The sequence below is a fragment of the Notamacropus eugenii genome, chromosome 4, assembly GCF_028372415.1.
Source record: "Notamacropus eugenii isolate mMacEug1 chromosome 4, mMacEug1.pri_v2, whole genome shotgun sequence".
NCBI classification, from domain to species: Eukaryota; Metazoa; Chordata; class Mammalia; order Diprotodontia; family Macropodidae; genus Notamacropus; species Notamacropus eugenii.
The window spans coordinates 24,488,277-24,512,874 of NC_092875.1; the positions used below are offsets into that span (position 1 = coordinate 24,488,277).

Sequence of the window (24,598 nt, forward strand, 5' to 3'; positions counted from 1 at the left end):
GAAAGCACTGGCACCTTCAGTTGGTCCTTTTTAACAACGTGATTTAACCGCTTGTTGACATGCATCAGACCCTGTCTGTCCAATATGCTCTTTAAGGCAGTGACAGCCAGTCAGCTGAGTGAATATCCCCATGATAGACCCTGACCATGTAAGTAGGGGTGGGAATGCTTAGATGAGATTCCTGCGTTGTTCAAGTCGAATATCAACTGTTACATGCACAGTAATTCAGCTGAAGATGTATTAAATACCAACAGTGTGTGAGGCCATGGAGTAGTGTATGGGACATGTCCTGAGCATATCACAAACCCTTTGTGTTTATCCAGTAATAGAAAAGTGCATCACTGAGACAAATCCTGGTTTCATACTGGTATTTATTGTACTGCATGTGTGCGTGAGAATGTGTGTGTGTGTGTGTGTGTGTGTGTGTGCGCGCGCGCGTGCATGTGTACATGCATTCATTTCTTCAGCTACATTGTAAGGGTCGGGGATGGGGGCACTAAATCTTAAACTTCTCTGTATCCAGCACAGTGCCTGGCAGAGTGCTTACTATTAGGGAGAAGTCTGCCCCTCTCTGCTGGAATGCATTAGCAACTTATTTGCTGTTTAAGTTTAATTATTCATGATTAAATTTAAATATGAAAGTAAAGCATTAAAAATATTCTAACAGTATTTGTATGTTCAACTGGCATTATACAGCTAGTACTACGTTGTATTTAGTCATCGTGGCAACTTCTCCAGTAGGCACTAAAAGTTATCTTCATCCTTTTAGCTTGTTACATTTCCTTCATTTTAATTCTGGAGTATTTTCAGATGAAAAATTGTGATTCTTTCACATTCTCATGTTGCTTTGTGGTCCATTAGATGCTTTAAAAATGAAAAAAACAAACTTAAAATTTAGGGTTTTGTCTTCAAACTTAAACCTCTTGTTATTTGAGAATGTCATCTTTTTCATAAGCTTTTTACATATTGATCTTATGTATGTGCATGGGTGTGTGTACATGGATTGTATACATGGATATTTGTGGCTTCATTTTGGACTAGATGACCTTGAGGGTCCCTTCTACTTCTTGATCCAATTTTCCCTGAAAATTCAACCCAAAAAATTAAAAGAGAAATCTAACTTTCTGGTTTTTTAGGCACTGATTTTAAAGCTATACTAATTTGCATAACCTACTTAAAATAGTTTATAAATTTAAAAAAAGAGAGAGAAGGTAAAGATCTTGAGATTAAGTATTTTGTAAGCCTTTACTATGTGCTGGGAGGGAGGGATGTGTGCAAAAGGAAAGACCACAGCTGCCCTCAAGGATCTTACATTCTAGTGGGGGAAGACAGAGTGGAGGCAGCCAGGTACCAAGATGCTGGAAAGTGGTGTGGAGGCCATAGCTCATGTGTGAGACCCTTTGTGTCCCAGGGGCAGAATCCAGAGCTCTGGTGATAGGCAGAAAGAGATGCTGCTGGCTGGGAAGAAGGCTGGCCTAGAGTGACATGGCCTTCTTCCAGGCAGGATAAGGCAAAAGTTGGGAAGAGCTTCATGCTACGGAGTCCCATACTTGACTGATGCAAGATACAGGTGATAACGAGATGCTTGATTGTCCCCCGTTTTTAATAATATCTGACTTACATAGTCTTAGAGTTGTCTGCCTCATCATCACATGGTATATGTTAGAGAGAGGACTTTAACCCAGTTGTTCTTCCAGGGCTGGCCCTCTAGGTACTACAGCATTTATTGTGAGGGTGAGGGTGGGGGGTGTTTACATACATGAGCACACCACTTGTGCTTATAGTACTCATTTAGCAATATGACTAACCTGTAGGGCTTCCATCCTGACCCCCCTGTAGCTATCATCCGAGGGAGCAATGCCTCTGGAGGAGGGACCTGCCACCCCTGAGACCAATATCTCTGCTTCCAACCCCATCTCATGATAGCCTTTATGACATGAAGCAGCCTCCGTAGAGAAGGGACCCAGCACCAGCTGCTAACCCATTGCCACAGATAGGCATGTATGCCAAAGAATTCCAAGGACAGCAGCACCTCGCAGATCCCCCACTCTGTTCCAGCCCACCCCCATAGCTGTCAGTGGGGAATACAATTCTCGGCATGAACTGGTCACTGCTTCCCTGGGTGATCATCAGTCACAGCTATTGAAATATTGAAAAGCAAATTCTCCACACCCAAGTCCTTGGCACCTTCAAGTGGTTCAGCTTCAGATGGAGATTTCCTTTAATAATGCAAGTGATGATGAAGAAGAGACACAACCATCCCCCCTTGTTGCCCCCTCAGTCACTGAGCCTTTCCATCTGACTTGCAGCGGAAGCTTCCTGAGCTGGCTGCCTTCCTACTCCAACACAGGCTTAGTAAGCCTTAAGCAATTTAGAGGCAGCTGGTGGTACTGCTGTGCAGAAAGCACCAGGCCTTGGGTCAGGAAGATCTCAGTTCAAATCCAGCCTCAAACACTTACTAGCTGTGTGACTGGACACACCACTGACCCTCTGACTGCCTCAGTTTCAATTGTAAAATGAAGATCATAAGAGCACCTACTTTCCAGGGTTGTTGTAAAGATCAAAGGAGATATTGATTGTCGTTGTCACGATTGTCAATGATGCTTATCATAGTGCCTGTCAATAGAGTAGGCTCTATTTAAACTATTATTCCTTCCCCCTACCCCAAAGGCTGCCTCAGGACGTTAGTTCCCCCCCACTGGAGGTCTCCAGGAAGAGGCCAGATGACTGTCTGCTGGGTCTGTTATAGCGAGGATTCCTTCTCGGTTATAAATTATAAAATTTGGCTGTTAACGTCCATTTCAACTCAAATTATGTGATTCTGTAACCTGAGTTTGACTTTACTGTTTATTACCTATGTGACTTTAATAAAGTCACTTAGCTTCTCTGGATCTCAGTTCCCACATGTATAAAAGGAGGATTAGGAGAGAACCTAGTCCAGACCCTGTGAGCTCACTCTTGAACTGCCCAACATCCTAATTGCTTTTCCTGTCTCTGGGGTCTCCACTTCAAACATAATCTTCTTCGTAGCTGTAGAGATAATCTTCCTCAAGCACATGTCCAATCTTGTCACTCCTGTCCTCATTGGCTCTAAGGTAGAATGCAAATGCCTCAGGTTCGCATTTAAAGCCTTTCACAGTCTTTTTTGTTCTAGAAAATGGGGAGAATAATACTAAAACTGCCCACCTTGCAGAAGTTGTTGAAAGAAAAAATGCTTTATAAACGTGGAAGCCCTATAAACATAAGACTCCTCCAGTAGGCAGATTCTTCTCCATCTCAATATGCCTTTCCTGTCTGCTGTGTTCACCACCTCTTTGCTGGTTTTCCCATTTCTTTACTTCCCAATAATGTTAAAAAGGCCCCAACTATGAGATCATCATTCTTGCTTTCTACTTAGAATCACAGCATTTTTATCTTTGTATCCCTAGCCCCAAGCATTCATGCCTTACACATAGCCAGTGTTTAATATGTTTGCTGAATTGAATTGACTCCATTGTAAAAATGAAGGTACATTCAGAAACTTTGGCATAAAAATGTTACAGTGTCTCTTGACCAGACAGCACAGATGGACAGCAAAGGTCAGGCCCAAACTAAATGAGAAAACAGTGGGCAAGGTTGCATTTGGGAAACGTGCTATAAATGATCTCCAGTCTCTTCTTGAAACAAATGCAAACCCATCCTTTTAACACTGACATTCAGCTGGTTATACACATGGCTATAAATAACAGAATAAATACCAGTCTTAGAAGACCCAGACCTGTAGGCCACCCCAAGGTCCACTGAGAGACCTAGAGCGAGCCTATGTAAACTGATGCACGTTACTGAGCGTGATTTCCATGAAGGGGCATAAAAGACCAGTCAGTCTACAAGCATTTATTAAACACCTACTGTAAACCAGGGAGTGTGCTAGTTGCTGGAAATTTAAAGGGAAAAAAAGCCACAGTCCTTTCTTTTAAGGAACGTATACCCTGTCAAAATAAACAGATACATACAGAAATCTGTAAGAAATACGCACAGAATAAGTACAAGAAGATTTTTCTTAAGGGCAGAACGCACTAGCAGTGGAAGGAAGGTCAGGAAAGAGATTCCTCTAAGATACTTAAGATAAGCTGTGAAGGAGACGGGTGCTGTGAGGCAGAGGGGAAGAAAAGGATACCCCAGGGATTGGAAGCTAGCAATGCAACTCTGGCTAGACTGCAGAGAGCTTGATGGAGCATAATGCAGATTAAGCCTAGAGCAAGAACAAGGTCTTTCCATGCCCAACAGAGAACCTCAACAGTCATTAGAGCTCCTTTAGCAGGGGATGGTACACCAGACCTATGCTTTAGAATCATCCCTTTGATAGCCTCGTGACAGAGATGAGATTGGAGGCAGAGACCAATTAGGAGCTGTGTCAGTGGTCAGGCGAAAGGGCTAAAGCCTGGAAGTAGGGTGGTAACCCTGTCAGGGGGAGAATAGGGGATGGATAAGAGAGAGATCACAGAAGTAGAATTGACGGGACTTGGCACCTGATTGTGTGTAATGAAGTCATTGGTAATTCTTAGGTTGGAAACTTTAGTGATTCAAAAGAATGGTCATGCCCTGGACAAAAATAGGCTGGCAGAAGGGCAGGTTTTGAAGATAATGAGAGATGAGTTGTTTGGGGCATGTCAAGTTTGAGGTGCCTGTGGGACACAGAGTTGGAAATGAGGGAGTGGAGCTCAGGAAGAATACATAGATCTAGAAATCATCTGCCAAGAATGATGGTCAGATTAGTGGGACCTGATCATCTGTCTTGGTCTGTCACCAAGTGAGTGGATGTAGAAAGAGAGGTGAAAGGGCCCCAGGAAAGAGCCTTAGAGTACAGTCACAGTTGGGGGGAGGGGCGCGACCCAGCTAAGAAGGCCTGATCAGACAGATGGATAGAGTGCCAAAGAGAGCAGCCCCAAAAGCCTGGAGAGTAGAGGGTATCCCTGAAGAGTGAGGTGGTCAGCAGTGTCCAAAGCTATAGAGAAGAAACCAAGGTAGATGACTGGAAGAGGAGGCTGGTCATGGAGTAGGAGGGACAAGTAACAGAGGGGGGCAGCCCAGGATGTCCAGAGACCTAGAAGACTTTGGTTGGAACCACTCTGCAGTATTCCTGGAAAAACATGAGATCAGAGATTGTGACATTTTAGAAACCCTGTGCTGTGCTCATTTTCATCTTTCAGATTCCTTTGCTTCCTTCAGAGTGCTGCCTGTGGGCCATCTCTTGCCAGCCTTTCCTGGTATCCACAGCCAGCTCTCCCTCTGGTATTGCTGGGGTGCTTCATCAGCTCTCCCCTTTGCCCCCTTCATTGAAACTCTACTTGTACTTACATAGACACATAAATGTAAAATGCCCTGTGTACGTGTGGCATCCTGTAATAGACCATTCAGGCCTAGTAGAGGGAACGTGGTACATGGAGTCAGGAAGACCAGCTCTCATGTTCCACCTGTAGTGCTACCACATGATCACATACAGGACATTGCATTTCTCTGGGCCTCAGCTTCCTTAGCCCTAAAACCTGCAGTCTCAGTCTCCTGGTGAGCTTCCAGTGAGATAAACCCTGTAAAGTTCCATGTAAATAGGCCAGTCATTATTAGAAGGTAAGTTTCTGTTCTTACTTTTGTATCGCAGAGCCTTGAACATGGTAGGCACTTAACGTTTGCATTTGAAGCTGTTGATGCGCACAGGCCTACCCAAACCTTTCCAAGCCTGTTGTCTTCCATGGCCAATTCTCAGTCTGTCTGTAGCAGTCAGGAAAAGAGAACATGAATAAACCAAAAATCAGAAGTCATTTTAAAAGGGAGCTGTAAGTACTTTCTTCATCAGATCATCGCAACACATTCCTTTAAAGGACATGCTCCTCAGACAGCTAGCTTGAATCTCCCTGGGGGAAGTTGTCTTTTATACAAATGGTGAATAATAGGGAATAGAGGAGAAACAAAGAGTCTGAATAATTCACATGTTATAGGTTTCTGGGAGTAACCTAATGAAATCTGTCCTGTTTTTCTTTTGCAGGTATCCAAACTATTGACTCCACCCAAGCACTGTTCCTTCCCATTGGAGCCTCTGTCTCCCTTCTAGTCATGTTTTTCTTCTTTGATTCTGTTCAAGTAGTCTTTACAATATGTACAGCAGGTAAATGGTTCTTCCTGTTTACTTACGATTGTAACATTATTGAAAGGAAAAAACTCGGCTTTCTAGGCTCTCCAGGGATAAAGATGCACGTGTGTGTGTGTGTGTGTGTGTGTGTGTACATACATATGTATATATAATATATGTACGCATGTATATATGTGTGTGTATACATACTGTACATGTTTTTATTTCCATGAAATCTGACTCCTCAAATGTTGCATAGAGAGGACTTATGATCACTTAGGCCTTTGACTTTTCAGTTTGGGAGGATAAAAGGAGGGTGGTGAGGTTGTTAGGGATAGACTAGCCCCAAAAAGGGGAAAAAGTAGGATCGTTTAAGCATTTTTTAAAACAATGTATAGAAAGGAACCGAAGGAAGAGTATGAAGAAAGGACAGTTTTGAAAGTTACATGATGAATTTATTATATATTTAAAAAGAAAGCAAATAGTACCTACTAGACATCTACAGTTTCATGTATAGGCCTCTTCTTACTGTTCTTTGTCTATAGAAATGACCATTTTGGTTAGTTTTTAATTTCAGAATTAAAACATTTTAATAATAATAATAACTTAAGCCCTTGCTTATCTGTCCAGAATTGCCAAAAGACAGAAAGAACAAGGAGAAAATTCAAGCAAGTGAGCATTAATGAGGGTGTTGTACATGACCTTAGTTGAGTTAATTAATACACTCTAGCTCCTTCTCTAATGATTCAGACATGCCTAAAAACAACAAAATAATAACCCCGAAGTGCCAGTCACCATTGCAAAAAATTGACCAACCCCTCTTTGACGTTTTCCGGTCCTGGCCCATAGTAGGAAGTTTTAGAGCCAGGGCTAGGATCAAGCAAAGTAAACAGATATTTGGGGCCAACCCATTGGATGAGGGCTGTGAAGCATATATTTCATCATTATCATCACCCTGTGTTTCTTTGTGTACATATTTAATGCCATCTACTTTCCAGGGCGTATGCATACTTATTGTACGATAAGTGGTATATGATACAATAATATTGGTGGGTAAGAATACAATTTTCAGATGTTGAGTAAGGCACACAAGTATTTTATCCTAGCTCTGGAAAGATTATTAGTAAATGTATATTCAGTTAACGAACCTTGCAATCCCTAATTCCTATGTGCATCGGTGTGTTAAGGAGGCAACCAGTCAAATTGCCCCGCTCCTCACCTCTTCAACCACCTGTTTTCACTCTAGGTGGTCGTGGGAGGTGGTTTTCACTCCTACCCAAACTCCAGATACCCATAGGTTTCCCATTAGGTAGTTGATTATCAGTCTCCTGCCCTTCAACTTTTGTTTTGAAGGGTGCAGTATGAGAAGGTGCAGCCACAGAGAATCCATTACCTTGGTTTTGACAAGGCAGTGTGAAGTAATGAAAAGATTGCTAGATTTAGAGACAGAGGCCTTGTGTTCCAGTCTAGGCCCTGTTCTGTGCAGAAGTCACTCCTGTGTGACCTCACTAAACCTCAGGGACTCTGGGCCCATGTAAGCTCTACAGAGGCCTTCACTGGGAAAGCTGTGATCTTTACACCTCCTCAAGGACTGCAGTAGTTAGGTGAGTGGTCAGCTCTGGAGGAAGGCTTTATCTCTCTCCAGTGAGTGTTGGGAGGCAGTGCAGAGAAGTTACCAAGGAGAGCTTTGGAGCCTGTCGAGTAGACAAATTTATTAATGTAGTCTTTTCTTTCTCCAGTTCTTGCAACGATAGCTTTTGCTTTCCTTCTCCTCCCGATGTGCCAGTATTTAACACGACCCTGTTCGCCGCAGAACAAGTAAGGGCTTACAGATTGTTTATAAACTACACTTCTGTTTGTTTTTCTCTCACCCTTGATAGTATCAACCAAGAGTCGGTCAAGTTATTCATTTGAACGCAGAAGTGTTAGGAGCCTGTATTTGCTGGAATTATCCAAAAAAATTTTCTCTCTTTCCCTTTGAAGTAGAAAATTATTGCTTCCTGATGAACTGCATTGCAGCTGTGGAAATACAGATATATCTTAGGAAGTTGGGGTCATCATAATGTGCTTCCTTTTTGAAATTTGCAGTCTTGGAGAACACGAGATAATAACTTTTGAATGTGAACAGTCTCCTTTCCAGGACTTACTATGTAGAGGTGACACTTTTCCTTTCTAGCAGGAAAAACCAAATAGGCCTTTTGTTATATACTACTCTAAGGATGCACTTTGGGCCACTTTGATTTAATTTAATGTTTACACTTAAATCCAAAGAACAATTTTCCACACAAATTGAATTACCAGCTAATATTTCTACCGTCTTTTTTCATGTGGAGATTTAAGTATTTTAAATAAAATATTAGCAGAGGCCACAGTCACATTTTTTTTAAATTTATTATGTGAATTTGTTGGATTCAACACCATGAATGAAAGGATAGCTCAACATTAAGAAAAACAGTAACCAGGGTTAAACAAGTTAGTACCGAAAAGCTTCCACCAGAGGGTACAGTATATCTTCAGCAAGAGGAAGCACTTAAAAATGCTGGAACAGTGTATGCAGTAATAAGAGTCGTGTGATCACAGCCTCTTAAATCCTACCATTCTTTTTGTGTGTATACATGTATTTTTATTTATTCATTTATTTACTTATCTATTCCTGCTAGAAACACGTAGAGTCAAGCAAATCAAATTCCTACATTGGCTGTGACTTTTTAAAAACAAAGTCTTGATTTGTATTCTGGATCTGTCATGAATTCTCTGGACTTGGGATTGGTCGTTGCTTGATTGGTGGTCCTAAGTCTTTAAAATGTGGTTACTGTATAAACTGTTCCCTCGGACTTCTGGGTTACATGAGCACAAAGGTGGTAGACTAGACGTTTTCTCCAGTCACTCTGAACTCTCCGGTACTCTAGGACGCTTGACCCTCCGGAAGAAGAAAGGGGATGGGGAAGAAAAATAGATAACCAGATGAAAGCAGGAGAGAAAAAGGAACTACGAAACAAAAACCTAAAGGCAAAGGCATCAAACAAGAAGAGAGGGGGTTGGGATGAGAGGAAGAGTGCTAGTGTGACAGGGCCCCTTTACACGCTTAACTGTGGGAACGTAATATGGGGAAGAGAGAACTGGAAACTAAAACTGATGTTGTCTTCACAGACAACATTAATACTTGTAGGACAAGAAGGGAAATGGTCAAATAGGAAACAAGTCTATCAAATTTCTCTAATGATGGTTTGCTGAGAACTCTGTGTGAGTGTGTAAAAGTGTAATCGCCGTTCCCCAGTAGATAAATGGTCAAAGGACATGAACAAAAATTTTTCAGAAGAGCTAAAAGCATTCACAGCCACATAAAAACAAGGCAACAAAAATAAGAGAAATACAAATCAAAACAGCCTTAAGGTCCAACCTCACAACTGACAAAAATGACAACAGTTGGTGTTGGGAAATTTGAAGAAAGATAGGCGCATGAATACGTTGTTGGAAGAGCTGGGGAATGGTACATTTTGGAAAGCAGTTTGATTTTGTGGATATGAAGTGATTAAAATTTCCCTGTCCTTTGAAGCAGAGACTGAGCTTGAACCTTAAGGGAACCATTGACAAAAGAAAAAAAAAGCCCCCAATACTTCAGAAGATTTAGAGCAGCATTTTTGGTGATGGCTAAGAATTAGAAACATGAAGATGCTGTTGATTGGGGAATGCCTAACACAAATTGAAATACATAACTGTAATGGAGTATTATTGTGCTGTAAGAAATGTGTGTGATAAATACAGGAAAAATCTACATGAACTGATGCAGTGAAAGAAGCAGAGCCAGCAATACAACATACACACTAAAACAACAGAAAGGGAAGGAGTGACACAAGTAATCATTAAGTATAACTATCCAGCAGGACTCACAGTGCCCCAAGCTGCCCTTTCCTGGGGGTGTGAGGCCCAGATACGCACACGTTTGTGCACACGTTTTTGCCCACATTTTTTGACTTTTTCAGTATAACCATCAGTTGTGCTGACTTTTTTTTCCTCTTAAAAAAATACTGTATGGGAGGAAGAGAGGTCATTGGATTAATTATAATGACATGAGAAACAAAATATCAATAAAAACTTATTTTTTAAAATTGTCTCCTTGGTTGTGTTCATTTCACTTTGCATCCATTCATGTAAGTCTCCCAAGTTGCCCTGTAACCCACCCACTTCCTTACAACCCAGTAGAGTTCCTCACCATTCATATACAGTAATTTGTTCAGCCATCTCCCAGTTGTCGGACATCCCCACAGTTTCTAGTTGTGTGCCACCACAAAAGGGGCTGATCATTGACTTCTTTAGTGGGCGTATAGATGTATCGTAGCGTCACTGGTCAGACTGTTTCATAGTTACAAACCTCACTTCAGAGTGGCCGCACAGACTCACAGCTCTTCCACAGCACCTTTAGCAGTTGCCATTTGCCATTTTTATACCATTCATTTGGTAGACTCTTACTAAAGCAAATGAATTTCTAGGAATTGATTATAGGATAAGAGTATATATTTTCAATGTAACCTGTTAGGCTTAAAGTAACTATTTTGCACCTAGTAACTTCTTAGTAAATAATTTTTTTTATTTGTTCATTTATGAAAAGAATCTCATTGTTTACTTTCCTTTGACATAATATGTGTAGTATCTGTTAGCACTCATGTTGATACTTGGAGCTAAAGAGCCAGTTATCATCCTGAGCCCAGAAATTCCTCTGAACTTCGTGTGACTCGTTCTAAAGCAGGTTGTTATCTGAGTCAGCAGACAGTCTTGTCTCAGTTCTTACAGTATCACAGAGCCTGTCCTCCCTAGACCCAAAGCGGTTCTGTTCACTCACTGAAGCACTGGTGTCAATGGCTTGTTCCTAGGATTTCCTTTGGCTGCTGTGGACGTTTCACTGCTGCAGAGCTGCTCTCCTTCTCCCTCTCTGTCATGCTTGTCCTCATCTGGGTTCTGACCGGTCACTGGCTCCTCATGGATGGTGAGTAGTGGCAGTTTGTTACCTCCTCTAGGCTTTTCTAGTTCCATCTCTCCCTAGTTTCCCCAGGGTTTTGGTGATGGCACACCTTGGTAAGCCTGAAGGGTGTTCCTGGGCTGTGCCTCATCTTTGGTTTTCATAGAAGTTGTTCTTACCTACAAGCCTGTTACTCTTCACCATTCTAGTCTTCTCCTCTTACTTCCTTTTTCAGTGTTAAGAAGACCTCACATGACAGGTCTGTGCCACCAGCGCAAGAATCCTTTTCTGTTCTGATGCTGCTTGATTACCTTGTACTACAGACACAGTCAATGCCTTCATTCAGCCAGTGTCTGTTGAATGCCCTATACGTGCCAGACATTTCACCTGATACCGGGGGTTGGGGGGGAGGACAGAGACAAAGAAGAAACATCCCTTGTCCTCACAGCACCAATATTATGGAGTGTGCATAGAGAATTAAATAGTGTCGTACAGATGCCGATTGACTTCTTTAGAGAGTTTCACTAACAATGGGGGAAGAAGGGAGGTGGCCATACCAACCTGAAGGCAATGGTCCTTGAAGTGAGCCTCGAAGGAAGCTCCAGATTCCAAAGGGCCAAGATTAGAAGAAAGTCTGTTCCAGGAAAGGGGTTCTGCCCAAGCCAGAGCACAGGGGATGGATTTGTCTGAAACACACAAGAGATGGAGAAGTGAGTGTGCTTTGAGAAAGGTGGTTCTCTTAAGAGTTCATGAAAGTGGGGGAAGAGAGGAGGTGGAAGCCTAAGGGGATCAAAGGGGATATCTAGACCTGTTTGTAAGGAGGAGTAAAAGAGGAGCCAGTGAATAAGGAGTGTGTGCAGTAGGTGAGGTTGTCAGAGGGGCCGCTTCCTAGAGAAGAGGAGAAATGAAATCCAGGACACAGGCAGAAAGGTGGTCGTTGGCATGGAGACGGCAGAAGCTGGGGCCACGTCCTGGGGTGACTTAGAGTGTGGGTTGGCTAGTGGGAGGATTGATGAGGGAAGCAGGAGAAATGAGGGACTGTGGCACATAGAAAATGCTTAATAAATTGAATTGACTCGATCCCCCTTTCTCTCTACTTCCTCTTTTGTAAAATGGGGACGGTAACAACTCCTGCCTCTCAAGGTTGTTGTGAAGACCAAATGAGGAAATAGTGTATAAAATTCTTTGCTGACCTCCAAGTGCTGCGGATGTGACGCTGCTTTGGATTCTTCAAACCAGAAAAGGTTGAGCCTTGAAACAGTTCTTTAGGGTTGTGGACTCCACTGTATTTTAGGGGTTTGCTCGCAATTACTCTTACGTTTATTTAAAGGCCCCAAATGTAAAGTTAATAGCAAGTAAAATTATTGTTGTATGGCTTCTTATCACCATGTCCTTCTGTTACATTGTCATTAAGAAAAAATAGGCTTTGTCATTTGTTTCAGGACCTGAGTGTCCATCATGTATTTAGATAGTGAAATGAAATGTGCAGAATTTTTAAAAACAATTTTCATTTTGTAGTTATAAGCATTTCAATGCCTTTATCTCATCTGGATTTCTCCTTTTAATGCCTAGATTGTTTGTGGGGGTTGATAAAGGAAAATAACCTAAGTGTTATACAGAGAAGGAAAATGACTTACAAATTTACACATTTACACAGATTAGAGTGAAAAGACGAACCCCTGTTGTCTGTTTGAAAGATATTATGATCTCTTGGGAGAGAGTGGAAGGTGTGTGCATGAAATCATTTGGCTATCTTGCAGGGGAGTAATCTTAGATGGAAAAAAGTGAGGAAAGGAGCATTGTATTGATCAGATATATTGTTAAAAGGCTAGTGAAAATAAGTTAATCTCTTTTGAAACATCTTGTATTTTGTAAAAAAAAAAAAAAATTTAAAGAGATTTGCTTATTTCAGAATGACTGGAAAAGAAAAATTAAATATTACTTCAGACCACAGATTAACTACTCATTATGATTACATCCCCTGACTCTCATCTAGTGACTTGGCTTTTTGACAGACAGCAGAGAAAAGCTTAGTCTGTGTTCACTGGCAGAGGCATTTTGGAATGCCTGTTTATGTGATTCGTTCGTTTTCTGTTTGAAGAAACCTGTGAACGATTAACTGTGTAGATTATTATTTTTAAATTAGACCAGGATTGATCAGGTCACTTCATAAAATTCTTTCCTTTCTTCCTGAAAGAACAGGATAATTAGAATTAGCTCAGCCCCTCAGGTGGGTGGTATGAAACAAGAGTTGTTAACTAGACTTGTTGACTTTTGCGGGAAACCTGAAAAATTGATCGTCGGTGTTTTGTTAGGAGACTCAGAGTCCATATTGTGTTGGATGATTTCCAGCTACCAGAGGTCATTCTCAGCCTCCTTTGGGATGTATTTTTAACCACCACAATATTCTTCATGTAATGTGCCAGATATTTGAAGCCCTTGCTGAGCCTCTGACCTTGTTACATTCTGTTGGCCCAGCAACAGTGAAGCTGAAGGGGATTTGAAGTCAGACGTGAATTCAAATTGTGCCTCAGACCCTTACTGGTTGCTTGACCCTGAAGTCACTTGAGTGCTTTGGAAATATGCAGTGCTGTTGTCACCATTATTAATATTTACCGTGAATTGTGCTTTTAGTCATTGTTTCACTTTCACATAAACTATTTTGGAAGTACAGAGAGCTCCACTTCATCCCTCGCCCTCTTCTCCCTTCAGTTCCTTCCCTCTCTCCCCTTCCCCCTCATCTGTCTGCTTCTCCCCCTCCCTCTTCTTTTTCTTCTCTCCCCTTTCTTTTACCTTCTCATCTTCTCTCTCTCCCTCTCCTTCCTCTTATCCATATAGGCACACTGTGAAGCATAATTTATTCATCAATATTGTTGTTCTCTGCTTTCCTCTAATGCAAAAGAGAACAGAACCACTGAGACTGACTGTGGAAGTTCTCAATAATATGTGTACAAGGGGCACTTTTACCTTGTGCATCCTATTTGCACAAAAAAAAAAGTGCAGAAAACGTTAATTCTGAAGCGAATTTCAGTAAAGCAGATTCTTCTACTCTAGAATCAAAAATGCAGTCTAATAGTAAAAATCCCCAGTAATAGTTGAAAACCCTTGGTAAGTTTTTTCATTAAGGTTACCTTATCTACATCCTTTTAATACCTAGAAATTCTCTTTGACATCTGGTACTTTGTCTAGAAAGAAGTTAAAATCCATGCCATAAGAAGATTCCTGTAGCTGTTCTCTAGATAATGATTGTTCACAAAGCCCAATCCTGATGACTTTTTTGGGGGTGGAGGTGATTCACCCAAGCTCTCAAAGGCTAGCAGAGCCCAAACCCTGGTGGGCTGTGTTATGTTCACAAGGCTTCAAGGAGGAGCCTAATTTAAGTGTGAAGAGGCTTCTCATCACCAATGGACTGGTCAGTTAATGAGGTATTCTTTTGTGATGGTAACCCAAGAAACAAGAAATAACACACCGTGGCCTTCATTTATATGTCGATGCCTTTTGTTTCCACAGTGATGGTGACAGAAAATTAGTAAGAGAAGTGAACATCTAAACTAATCCTGCATTTTCTCTTTGTACTCAGCAAACAGATGAAAAGATAGGTGAGGTCAGCATGGAAGGGGCTCTTGTAGGGAGAGCTATGAACCCACTTAATTCTTCTTAAAGCACTGAAGAGTTCTGCAGGTAAAGTACCCAGAATGTCTGTACCCTTTGTCCCATGGATTCTATTGCTGGGCACATAACCTCAAGGAGGAAAAAAAGATGGGCCCAACGTATACCAATATTGATAGTACACTTTTTGTGATATCCAGGAATGGGAGGGGTGTCAGTGCCTGTTGATAGAGGAAAGAGGAAAAGGATTGTGGTACATGAACAGAGTGGAATATATACCTGTGCTAGAAGAAGCAGTGAGCTTGATGAATATGGAGAATCTTGGAAAGACTCAACGTGAACTGATGAGAAATAACAAGGTCCACATTGACCAGCACAGTATACGGAGAAAGAATAATGACCACAAAAGAGTCATTAATGAATGTTTCCAAATGGCCCCAAACAAGAGCTGTAAGAAGACCCCCTCCTCACAGTCGGTCATCACACCTCAGGACAAAGAAAGATGGAACAGCAATATGGCCAAACCAGCCAGCGCATTAAGAGGAGCTGTGACAGTCTGAGCAGGGTTCTGTCTCCTGGTAGGGGCCCCCCACCCCCATCTCTGAAGAAGAAAGGCACGTTTTGGCAGCTCCTCTCTAGAGCCAGATGTGATCATTATGATTACACAGGGTTCTCTTTTGTCATTTTTTTTTCCATTTTCCGTTGTTGTCATCATGGATGTTGTTTATCCAGTTTATTTCATTCATCAGTTTACATAAGTATCTTGGTTCTTCAAATTTTTCATAGTCTTACGGCACAGTAATATTTTTTAAATATTTTCTCCAGTTACATGTAAAGATAATTTTTAACATTTGTTTTTTTTAATCTTTGCATTCCAAAATTTTTCTCTCCCTTCTTCACCTCCAACCTCCCTGAAATAGTAAGCAGTTGAATATACCTTATACATGTTGAATCATACAAAACATATTACCACATAGTCACATTGTGACAAAGCGGGGGGGCACATGAAAAAAAAATACAGAAAGTGAAAGAGTCTGCTTCGATCTGCATTCAGACTCCAGCCCTTGCTCTGGAAGTGAATAGTGCTTTTTACCTTGAGTCCTTTGGAATTGTCTTGAATCATTGCATTGTGGAGAAGAGCGAAGTCATCACACAGTACTGCTGTTACACAGTAGTATCCTTTCACATTTAGCTACCATCGTAGGTTATCTATTCCTGATCAGTGCACATTTATTTTATTTATAATTCTTTGCTACTGTAGAAAGTTCTGATACAAATATTTTGATGTATAATGGAACCTTTCTTCTTCTTTGACCTCCATGAGGTTAATGCCTAGCAGTGGGATCTCTGGATCAAGGAGTTTGGGTATTTTGGTTGCCCTTTAGCATAATTCCAGTTATCTTCCAGAGCCAGCCTGAGCTGTTTAAGTTATTGATACTAAACATATTACTAAATACCAAATACTGGAACAATTATAGTAATATCCAGGCATTAAATCAGTGTAAATCAGTTGGCAAAGTGAGACTAAAAGAAACTAAAAACCACCTTTGTCATCATCAGACACCTGAGCTCCTTGCCAGATGAAAGGTACTGGCAGTCAGGGGAATAATTAATTTTAAATGTAGGCTAATTGTGAATATTCTGTTGAAGATGGAAAATTATAAGGAGTATTGCTTCATAAGTAGAGAAACATTAAACTAAAAGAAAGTTTATCCAAGTGAACAAAGTGTTCCTGAGGGTGAAACTTGGAGGATGAGAGGAAGACAGAAGGAGAAGCGCTGCAGAGACGCTTGTAATCACCAAGGATAGCAAGCCCCCACTCCCCCAGTTGGTCAACCCAAGCATGCTTGGAGCAGCCGTGGCAGTGCAGCACATGGAGCGGATCCGCTCTAGGCAGAAGCTGTGCTGGAGGTGACAGAGATCACTTCCCAAAGTAACCGAAGGAACCAAAGATCCCACAGGAGCTGGAGTGGGGGAAGGAGAGGATCTTAGACTTCATTACCCCAGAAAGTCAGCCAAGAAAACAGCAATAACTGCGGGCTTCTGTGTCTGCTTACCAGTGATGGAAATAAAAATGTGTAGGAGGATCAGCTGTGCATTGGATGCACGTTGCATCCTTTGGTGAGGCTCTGAGGACAGGACCGTTTTCACAGGCGTTATTCTACAGTACGCCCCATTTCTTATCTTTGTATTCTTGGCTGAACTATATAGAAATACCACATCCCGCTTTGTTGGCTCTAAAAGAAAGCGTTTAATTTAGTGGAGCATTACGGAAACTCTCTTACCACAAGGTGTCTCCCATACAGATGTCAAAACTGTACAAGAATGAACAGCCTGTGGAACTCATCTGTCATTAAGTGTGCCTTGGACGACGTAAGTGAACAGTGAGCTGGGCCCAGGATTGGGCAGGAGAGAATCAGCCGTCTGTGTCACCTTTGGGAAATCGCAGAATTCTCTTTGAAGATTTTTCCCAAAACAAAGGCCCACCCAGTCAGCTCCACCAAATGCTGCGTGGATGCCCCAAGATCTTGCCACCATTTTAATGAATCTTTAATAATTTCAGAAGTTTAAAATAATGCAAACTTGCAAAAAGTTTGATTATTTTAATTTTTAAAATAAATGCCAGTTTCGTTTTGAGAATTTTCAATAGTAAGTTTTTTACTTTAGCAGGACTGGGCATCTGGTGCTTGTGACAGTTTCCTTCTGGATGACACTCTCAGAGACCCCTTGCTCAACCCCTTCAGTCACCCAGTCTCTCTCCATCAGACATTCTCTCATGGGGTTTCATCCACACTCTATGGATGCATCAAAACTTCATTCTATGGAAGATCATAAGGCTTGGATTACAAATGCAGTCCTCTCATTTGCTGAGCAGCAGCTGATGAAAGTTTATACAAAGTTCAAAAATCAGGTAGAGCCATGTGGAGCGGAAGATGGTGGGAATCTTGATTAAACATTTTTAAAAGGCTGCACTAAGACTTTTGGAACACCCTGTGTTTGTCTCTCCCAGGCACATCTGTCAGCTATTCTTCCAGCTGCTGCTTCCTCCTGTCTTTTGGTTGTTAATGTTAATGTGATTCTGTTTCTCCAGTAGTACCTGAACTTGTGAGGCCAATATTCTTATGGCCTTGCTTGGCTCGAAGACATTAGCACTGTGTTCAGAGCTCTCATGTATTGAATATTGGTATCCCACAGAGGGCAGTGGAAAGAAACACGGTGATGGATAATGTGTCACAAATAGGGAATAGTGAATTAGGAAGATGTGAAGGATGTGATCACAGAATTGTGTGCCTGAAAAATAAGGTGAGTTAAAACTAGGAATAACTGCTCCAAGTTACTAGTAATTGGAAGAATGCCCATTAAAACAACGCTGTGGTTCCCCTCACCCCCATCAGACTAGAAGAAGTTGACCAAGACACACCTGGCAGTCAGCAGTCAAGATGATTTGGTCCAGCCATTCTGCAGAATGGTTTGGAAGCCGGCTTGAAAAGTGGCTAAGCCGTGTGCCCTGCAGAGAGGCAGAGGAGCCACAGGTACAAAATCTTTGGAGCAGCGCTTTCTTGTGGTGGCAAAGAACTGGAAACAGAAAGGGTCCCCAGTAGCTAGGGAATGGGTATAGGTGAATGTCATGAGAAGGCCGCATATAGCAAGACTGAGCTATAAGTCAGTGTTTGAGACCTTGAAGAAGCAGAACAGGCACCCAACCCATTGTTTTCCAGTAAACTTTATAAAAGGACATACAGCAGAGTCTCACAGGATGGGTAGGCGTGGATGGGCCGCAGTCTCCATCCCTACAAGACGTGTTTGGGGTTGAGTTAGGCCAGAGTGGGTATTTGCTCTAATGGCTAATTAAGCTCTAAAAGACAACAGGGAAACACGTTTGGAGTGAGAGCAGACCCAGGCTTAAGTGCAGGTTTTGGTTTTAGGCAGTGCTGGGATAGCTCTTCAGCATGAACAAGAAAGAACCTATGTGAGGCTCCAGCCCCTAGCTCTGCCTTTGGCCAGCAGTGTGACCTTGGGAAGGTGAAAGGCAAGTCCCTTTCTAATGCATTTAGCTCTTTCTCCCAAAAAGGGATGTAAAGTAAAATTTGAAAAGGGTAAAGAAAAATTTTGACATCTTGTAAAATAGTATTATAGGACACAGCCTTGAAAAATTAAACTGCTGATATTCATAGCCATGTAATGTCATGGAATAAACCAGTCAGCAAGCATTTATTACACACTAGAACGTGCTAGGCTCTAGAGATACAAAGAAAGGCAAAAGATGGCCCTACTCTTAAGGATATAATGGGAAAACAGCTATGTTCAAACAAGATATATTTAGGATAAATTTGAGATAACAGAGGAAAAGCCCTAGAATTAAGATGCCTCCAAAAAAAGTCTTTCTAGAAAATGGGATGAAAGAAACCACAAGGCTGAGATGAAGAGGGAAAGAATACTAGGCTTGGGGGGCAGCCAAGCCAGTAAATGGAATATCTTATGGGAACAGTCTGGAGGCTGGGGTCACTGGACAACAGAGGATGGATGGGGAGTGTGAAGAGACTGCAAAGGTCAGAGGGGGCAGGTGATGTAGCACTTGGAACCCCAAACAGATTCTCTTGTGTTTGATCCTGAGGTGGTAGGAGCCACTGGCATTTGTTAGGTAGAGAAGGGCGATGCTGTCAGAAAGGGCTGGAGAAAAATAGAATTTCAGTTTGAAATATGTTGAGCTTCAGATGTCTACAGGACATTCATTTAAACTTTCCAACTTGAAGGTTAGGACAGAAGCTAGAGCTGGGTAAGTAAGTCTTAGGCTCATATCGGTAATAATTGAATCCATGGGCACTGATGAGGTCAGGTAAGATGATGCAGAGGAAATAAAAAAGAGAAACCACAACAAACCAGAGCTCAGAAACATGGAAGGTGGTGCATTGCGGAGGGGTGGGGGGATGGGAAATGAGGGAATGGAGGAGCTGTGAAGCTGAGTGCTTGAGGGAGTGTTGAGAAAAATGTTAAGAGTCTCTTAGGATGAAGGTGGGAGTTGAGGAAAGAATGAGCCAAGAACTGAATTTACTGAAGGAAACTCCAGAGAGGTTTACCAGAGGTTTGTAGACCCCTGCTACAAGAATCTTGATTGGGTGATAAAGATGGATTGAGCTAACCTTCAGAGAAGAGGGTTCTGGGTGGTGGTAGTACAGGGAGAACTCAGAGGCAGAAATGGGGAGTCCACGGTGTTCTAATTCCCCTCCCTCAACAAATGAATTTATGCAACCAGTGCTGGAAAAGGTGGCCAGGCCTCAGCAGGAAGGAGCTCAAATTAAATTTTTTTTCAATCAATTAAAATCTGGCCTCTTCCACTTGCCCCCCCATTGAAAAAGAAGGAAATCAGAACCCCAGTGACAAACACAGATGGTTATGCCAAAGACACTGTCCCCACGTGCATTCTTGAGTCCTTGCCCTCTCCATCCAGAGGTGGGCCAGGTGTTTTGTCCAGGTTGGTCATCCATCAGCGTTGGAGTGTGGTTTTATTGTGTAAGTTGTTCTCCTGGGTCCAATCCTTTCACTCGGACACATTTGTTTTTTATGTTCTCGTAGTTAACCAAATTCAGTCTTTTTAACCTGATCAGTCTCTTCCCACCCCCAAGCCAGACTTTCTCCTCAGCTTTAGCCCCAGGAGGTTTCACCTTCTGGCTCAGCCAATTTTGGTAAATCAAGTCTAGAAGCTGGTTGAAGTCCTTCCATCAGCTGCCATGCTCGGCTCATCCCTCCAAAGGCAGGTGCTGGTGCAGCAAGACTCTGGCCCTCGGCCCGTTGCAGCTTAACTGATCCTTGTCCTGAGAGTCAGCGCTCTGTCTGCTTCGCTCTCTTCCTCTCACCTGTGGAGCTCGAATGTGCCTTAAGCAAATGATGACGTGTTTTAATGACAGTTTTCTTTGGCTGAGGAACGTTGACCCTCCGGTGAGCTGGCATTGAGAACAGCTTTGAACTTGTTTTCCTTTAAATACATAATCCGGTGTGAAGCATAATGCACAGCAGACACTTTTTAAACAGAGAAGCAATTCAGTTTCGTCATATTCTTATCAAAAATTCAAGAGAAAATGTCTTCAATTCAAGCACCAGACAGAGCCTCTGCTAACAGTTGGTGTTTGATAAGGTGAGACTGCAATGCCACGCTTAGCCAATAGGTGCCACAGTGTAGGACATGTTCTGTACTGGCATTTTAAGTTTCAAATGATAGGAAATAATTTCTTCTGTTAGTCCTCTAAATTCCAAATTCTACATGCTTAATATACTCATAACAAGAACCGTATATACCTTTGTTTAAAAAAATACAGAACTTATTAACTGTAGCATTAAACATACAAAATATAGGTACAACAGAAAGGACACTCCATTGAGAGGTAGCAGGTCCTGGGTATGGATTCTCTTGCCTTCCCTCTCCCTTCCTCTTTCTCCTCTAGAATGAGGGGGTGTTCTCATTCTTTGAGGTTTAAGGACCCCTTAAGGTCCTAACTCCTTGGAACAAACCTACAAATCTTGTGGCAAGTACTTTGCCCGAGGCAGGTAAAGGAAATGTGGCTTCCCCCCCCCAGAAGGGAGGACACGATCCACCAAGGTTGTGGTGGTATTAACCTGATGATGGTGAATTCTTTAGAAGTTCATAGGAGCAAGCCACGGCCAGGTGGGATTCAGACTGTTCCCAGTGAGATAAAGGAATTCCTTTATCCCCAACTTTTCTTTGTGACTCAGGTAAATGGTGTCAGCCTTTGTTCATTCCCTAGGTTGTATGTCTGGGCCCAGGAGTAAAAGATAAAAGCCCACTTGAAGCAGACTTGGCAAGAGAAAAGCCGTTCCTTAAAAGATGTAAAATTGCCCGAAGTCCTTGGGCCTGCTTCTTGAGTACGTTTCCTAAATTCTGATACGTTCAGAGTCTCTTTACCTTCCTTAAATTTTGGTTGCTGAATTTTCCTGTCCTAGGCACAGGATCAGATGTATTTTGATGTGTCCTGCTCGGGGATGTATTAGATATGTAATCCTGAGGGGTTATTTGTTGCTTGTTTATTGGAGCAACACTGACGTGAGTTTGGCTTGCTTTTCTCCTGAATGCTAGTAGTGTAGTTTTCTGGTCATAAACAGGCAAGTGCTGAAATACTCATGTCCTTGGCCTAGGAAGTGTCTCTCTAGACTTCTCTGACAAGAAGTGCATCCTATTTGGAAGCATCATTGTTGGAGGAGGGTTTTCTTTTTAATTCCACACGTAACCAGATTGGAAGCTTGAGCTTTAGTTCTAGCCTAGACACTTTGACAAGTGCTTTTGTGCTAGACAAGGGCAAGGCTTTTAAATGTCTCCTTAAAGTTACAGTGAGCAGAGGATACCTCAGACCTTTCTTTGTCCTGGTGTGTAATGGGGGTCTCACACTCAAGCTGCCGGGGGCTTGCCTGAGCAGATGAGCCTCCTTTGGTCCTGGGAGAGGCCTGTGTGAGCTTGGCTAGGGAAAGGTGTCAACTAAAGGCTGATCAAGCATCTGCTTAGATTTGCTCTGACTTGTTCATCATTCACAAAGTAGCAGAAGTGAAAAAGGGCTTCAGAGATTATCTGGCCTTACCTCCTCTCTGCCAGCCCCAAAATGACCAACCAGTTACAACACAGCTTGTTTATAGCAGCTGCTTTTAGCCTATGATAATAAGGCAGAGTTTATTGTCAGAAAATGTTGCTATTGATTTCAGAAACTCAATTTCTGAAAAATTACATTTCGGCATGTGGTCATTAAATACAGGATATATCTATAAACATTTATTAAGTGCCTACTATATGCCAAGCACTCTGCTAAGCACCAGGGATACCAAAAGAGGCAAAAGATATTTCCTGCCCTCTTGCATCCTACAACATGTTAAAGATGAAGTGGGATAGTAATTGAGACCCTTTTAGCGAATACTTAAAATTCCATGTCTTAATTTTCCTCATCAGGTAGCCTTTATAACATGTTTTGGTGCTATTGTAAATGCAATCCAGAGAAACTGTACTTCTTACTATCAGAGAGCTCTTAGACACCTTCCTGAAAAACAGCCCCTAAAGACTCATTCAGGAGGAAGATAATAATTGCATGGATCAGAGAGGCTCAGGAAAGTTGTCTTTCCTTGGTGAATTGAGAAGAGCAGCTTGCTAGTTATCCCCTGCAGGTAAGCTCCTATCAACCAAGCCCATCATCCTCCTGGAATTACTTTATGCCTGTGTTTTTGGAATTATCTGGAAGCCCTGCCCTCGTTCCCCTCCAGTAGCATAGAGGCTCCTTCAGGGCAGAACTGTCTTGTTTTGCCCCTGTATCCCAGTACATGGGAAGCACTTGAAAAACATTCCTGAATGAACTACTATGATCAGAAGACTAGATCCCCCCCATTCTTCCTCAAGCCAGCAGTGTTAACGAAGCAAATCCCATGGCTTTTCAGCACCTGCTTCTTCATCTGCAAAATAGTGATAATCACCAGTCATGGTGAGGAAGGAAAGCAGCAGTTGAATGTGAGCTGTGGACGGGGCACGCAGTGACAGTGGCTGCATGGAAAGCTTGGCAGGCTGGATGAAGCACATTCCAAGTCAGTGCTAGAGGGGAGAGACAACTGTGGGATAGAAGTTCCTTTTAAGGGGCAGAGGTGTCAAGCCAGGACAAGATCTGTGTGAAACATAGGAGCTGCATCCAGGGATCTGAAGGGTCATTGGGAAAGATGGGGGCCATGGAAGAAAGGCAGGCTGAAGCTCAACTTTTTAAAAATTTCTAATAAAGCTGTCTAAAAGTGACCATCATCACACAGCTTCCAAAAATGATCTGAGGAGCAGGTCAGCCTCTGCTCACAGCCTTCAGGGGCTCCCTCTTCTAGGATCAGAGACAAAGCCTAGGCCCAGCTTAGATGCTGCCCCTCCCCACAGCCACCAACGCTCTTGTCCTTTCCACAGTCCCTTGTATGACACTGATCTCTGGAGGTTTTTTCTCACTCCAGCAAGACATACACTGGTTTCACTTGTATCTTTGTTTCCCTGCCCCAGTACAGCTTCTTATTCATAGGTGTATAATAATTTCTGTTGAAATAATTTGCATTGAAATAGGCTGCCTCAGGACATGGTCATTTTCCTGTTTGATGAAAGTCTCCAAACAGAATTTGAATGATCATTTGTCAGGGATGTTTTAGAAGGGAGTTTTTCATCTGTGGTCCCCTTCTTCTGAGGCTCTGTGGTTCTTTATTTTGCACTGGGTCCCTAATTTAAACAGTATATCTTGGAGGAGAGGCAATGTGGTCCCGGTGATGGCCCACTTGAGCAGAAACATGGGGCTTCTCCTGGTGAGGACACGGGAATGATCAAGATGCCCTGAATCAGGGCATCAGAAACGTGACGCCAAGCTGAAAGGGGATGCAAAATGTCTAGTGAAGTTGACGAGTGTCAGTACTGGTTGGGTCACAGTCACTGAGAAGCACAATGGCTCCATATGGCAAGCCAGCCATTCATGGCCAGGGAAACTCCAGTGGTAGCCAGGCCAGTGATAACGTGTGCATTTAACAGTGGAACCGTTCCACTGCCCACCATTTATTCCTTATGCCTCTGGGTGCTTAGCATGGTCAGAAGGGATGGTTCCTCCCTTCAGGGAGCTTCTGTTCTGGGCTGGTGATGAGGGCAGGCAAGCAGATGAGGCCCAGGGGGAAAGGGCCTTCACAGAAGAATTTGTGCCTGTACCCTTCGTCTGACCTCCTTTCCCCCTCTCCACTGAGCACTTGTATTCAGCATCTGCCCATTTGGCTGTTCCTGCTGCTTAAGGCAGCTGACTTCTATGCTTGGTACATATGTTACCTTTTCTGTATTTCCTAAACAGTATTGATGCAAAACAATTATTTGCACGTTCTGTGTGTGTAGCCACACATTTCTGTTCTCAAAAGTGAATAATAACTGGGAAATCCTG

General features: G+C 42.5%; 1 protein-coding gene across 4 annotated transcripts in view; it reads left to right on the plus strand.

Annotated features, from left to right (window-relative positions):
* SPPL3 (signal peptide peptidase like 3) overlaps positions 1-24,598 on the plus strand; it is a 139,435-nt gene that overhangs the window by 108,837 nt on the left and 6,000 nt on the right. For all 4 annotated transcript variants that reach the window (XM_072600248.1, XM_072600249.1, XM_072600251.1 and 1 more), the window contains exons 4-6: positions 6,023-6,142; positions 7,846-7,924; positions 10,978-11,090. In XM_072600248.1, coding sequence (XP_072456349.1) covers positions 6,023-6,142; positions 7,846-7,924; positions 10,978-11,090 — 312 coding nt within the window. The remainder of the gene's footprint in view (positions 1-6,022; positions 6,143-7,845; positions 7,925-10,977; positions 11,091-24,598) is intronic.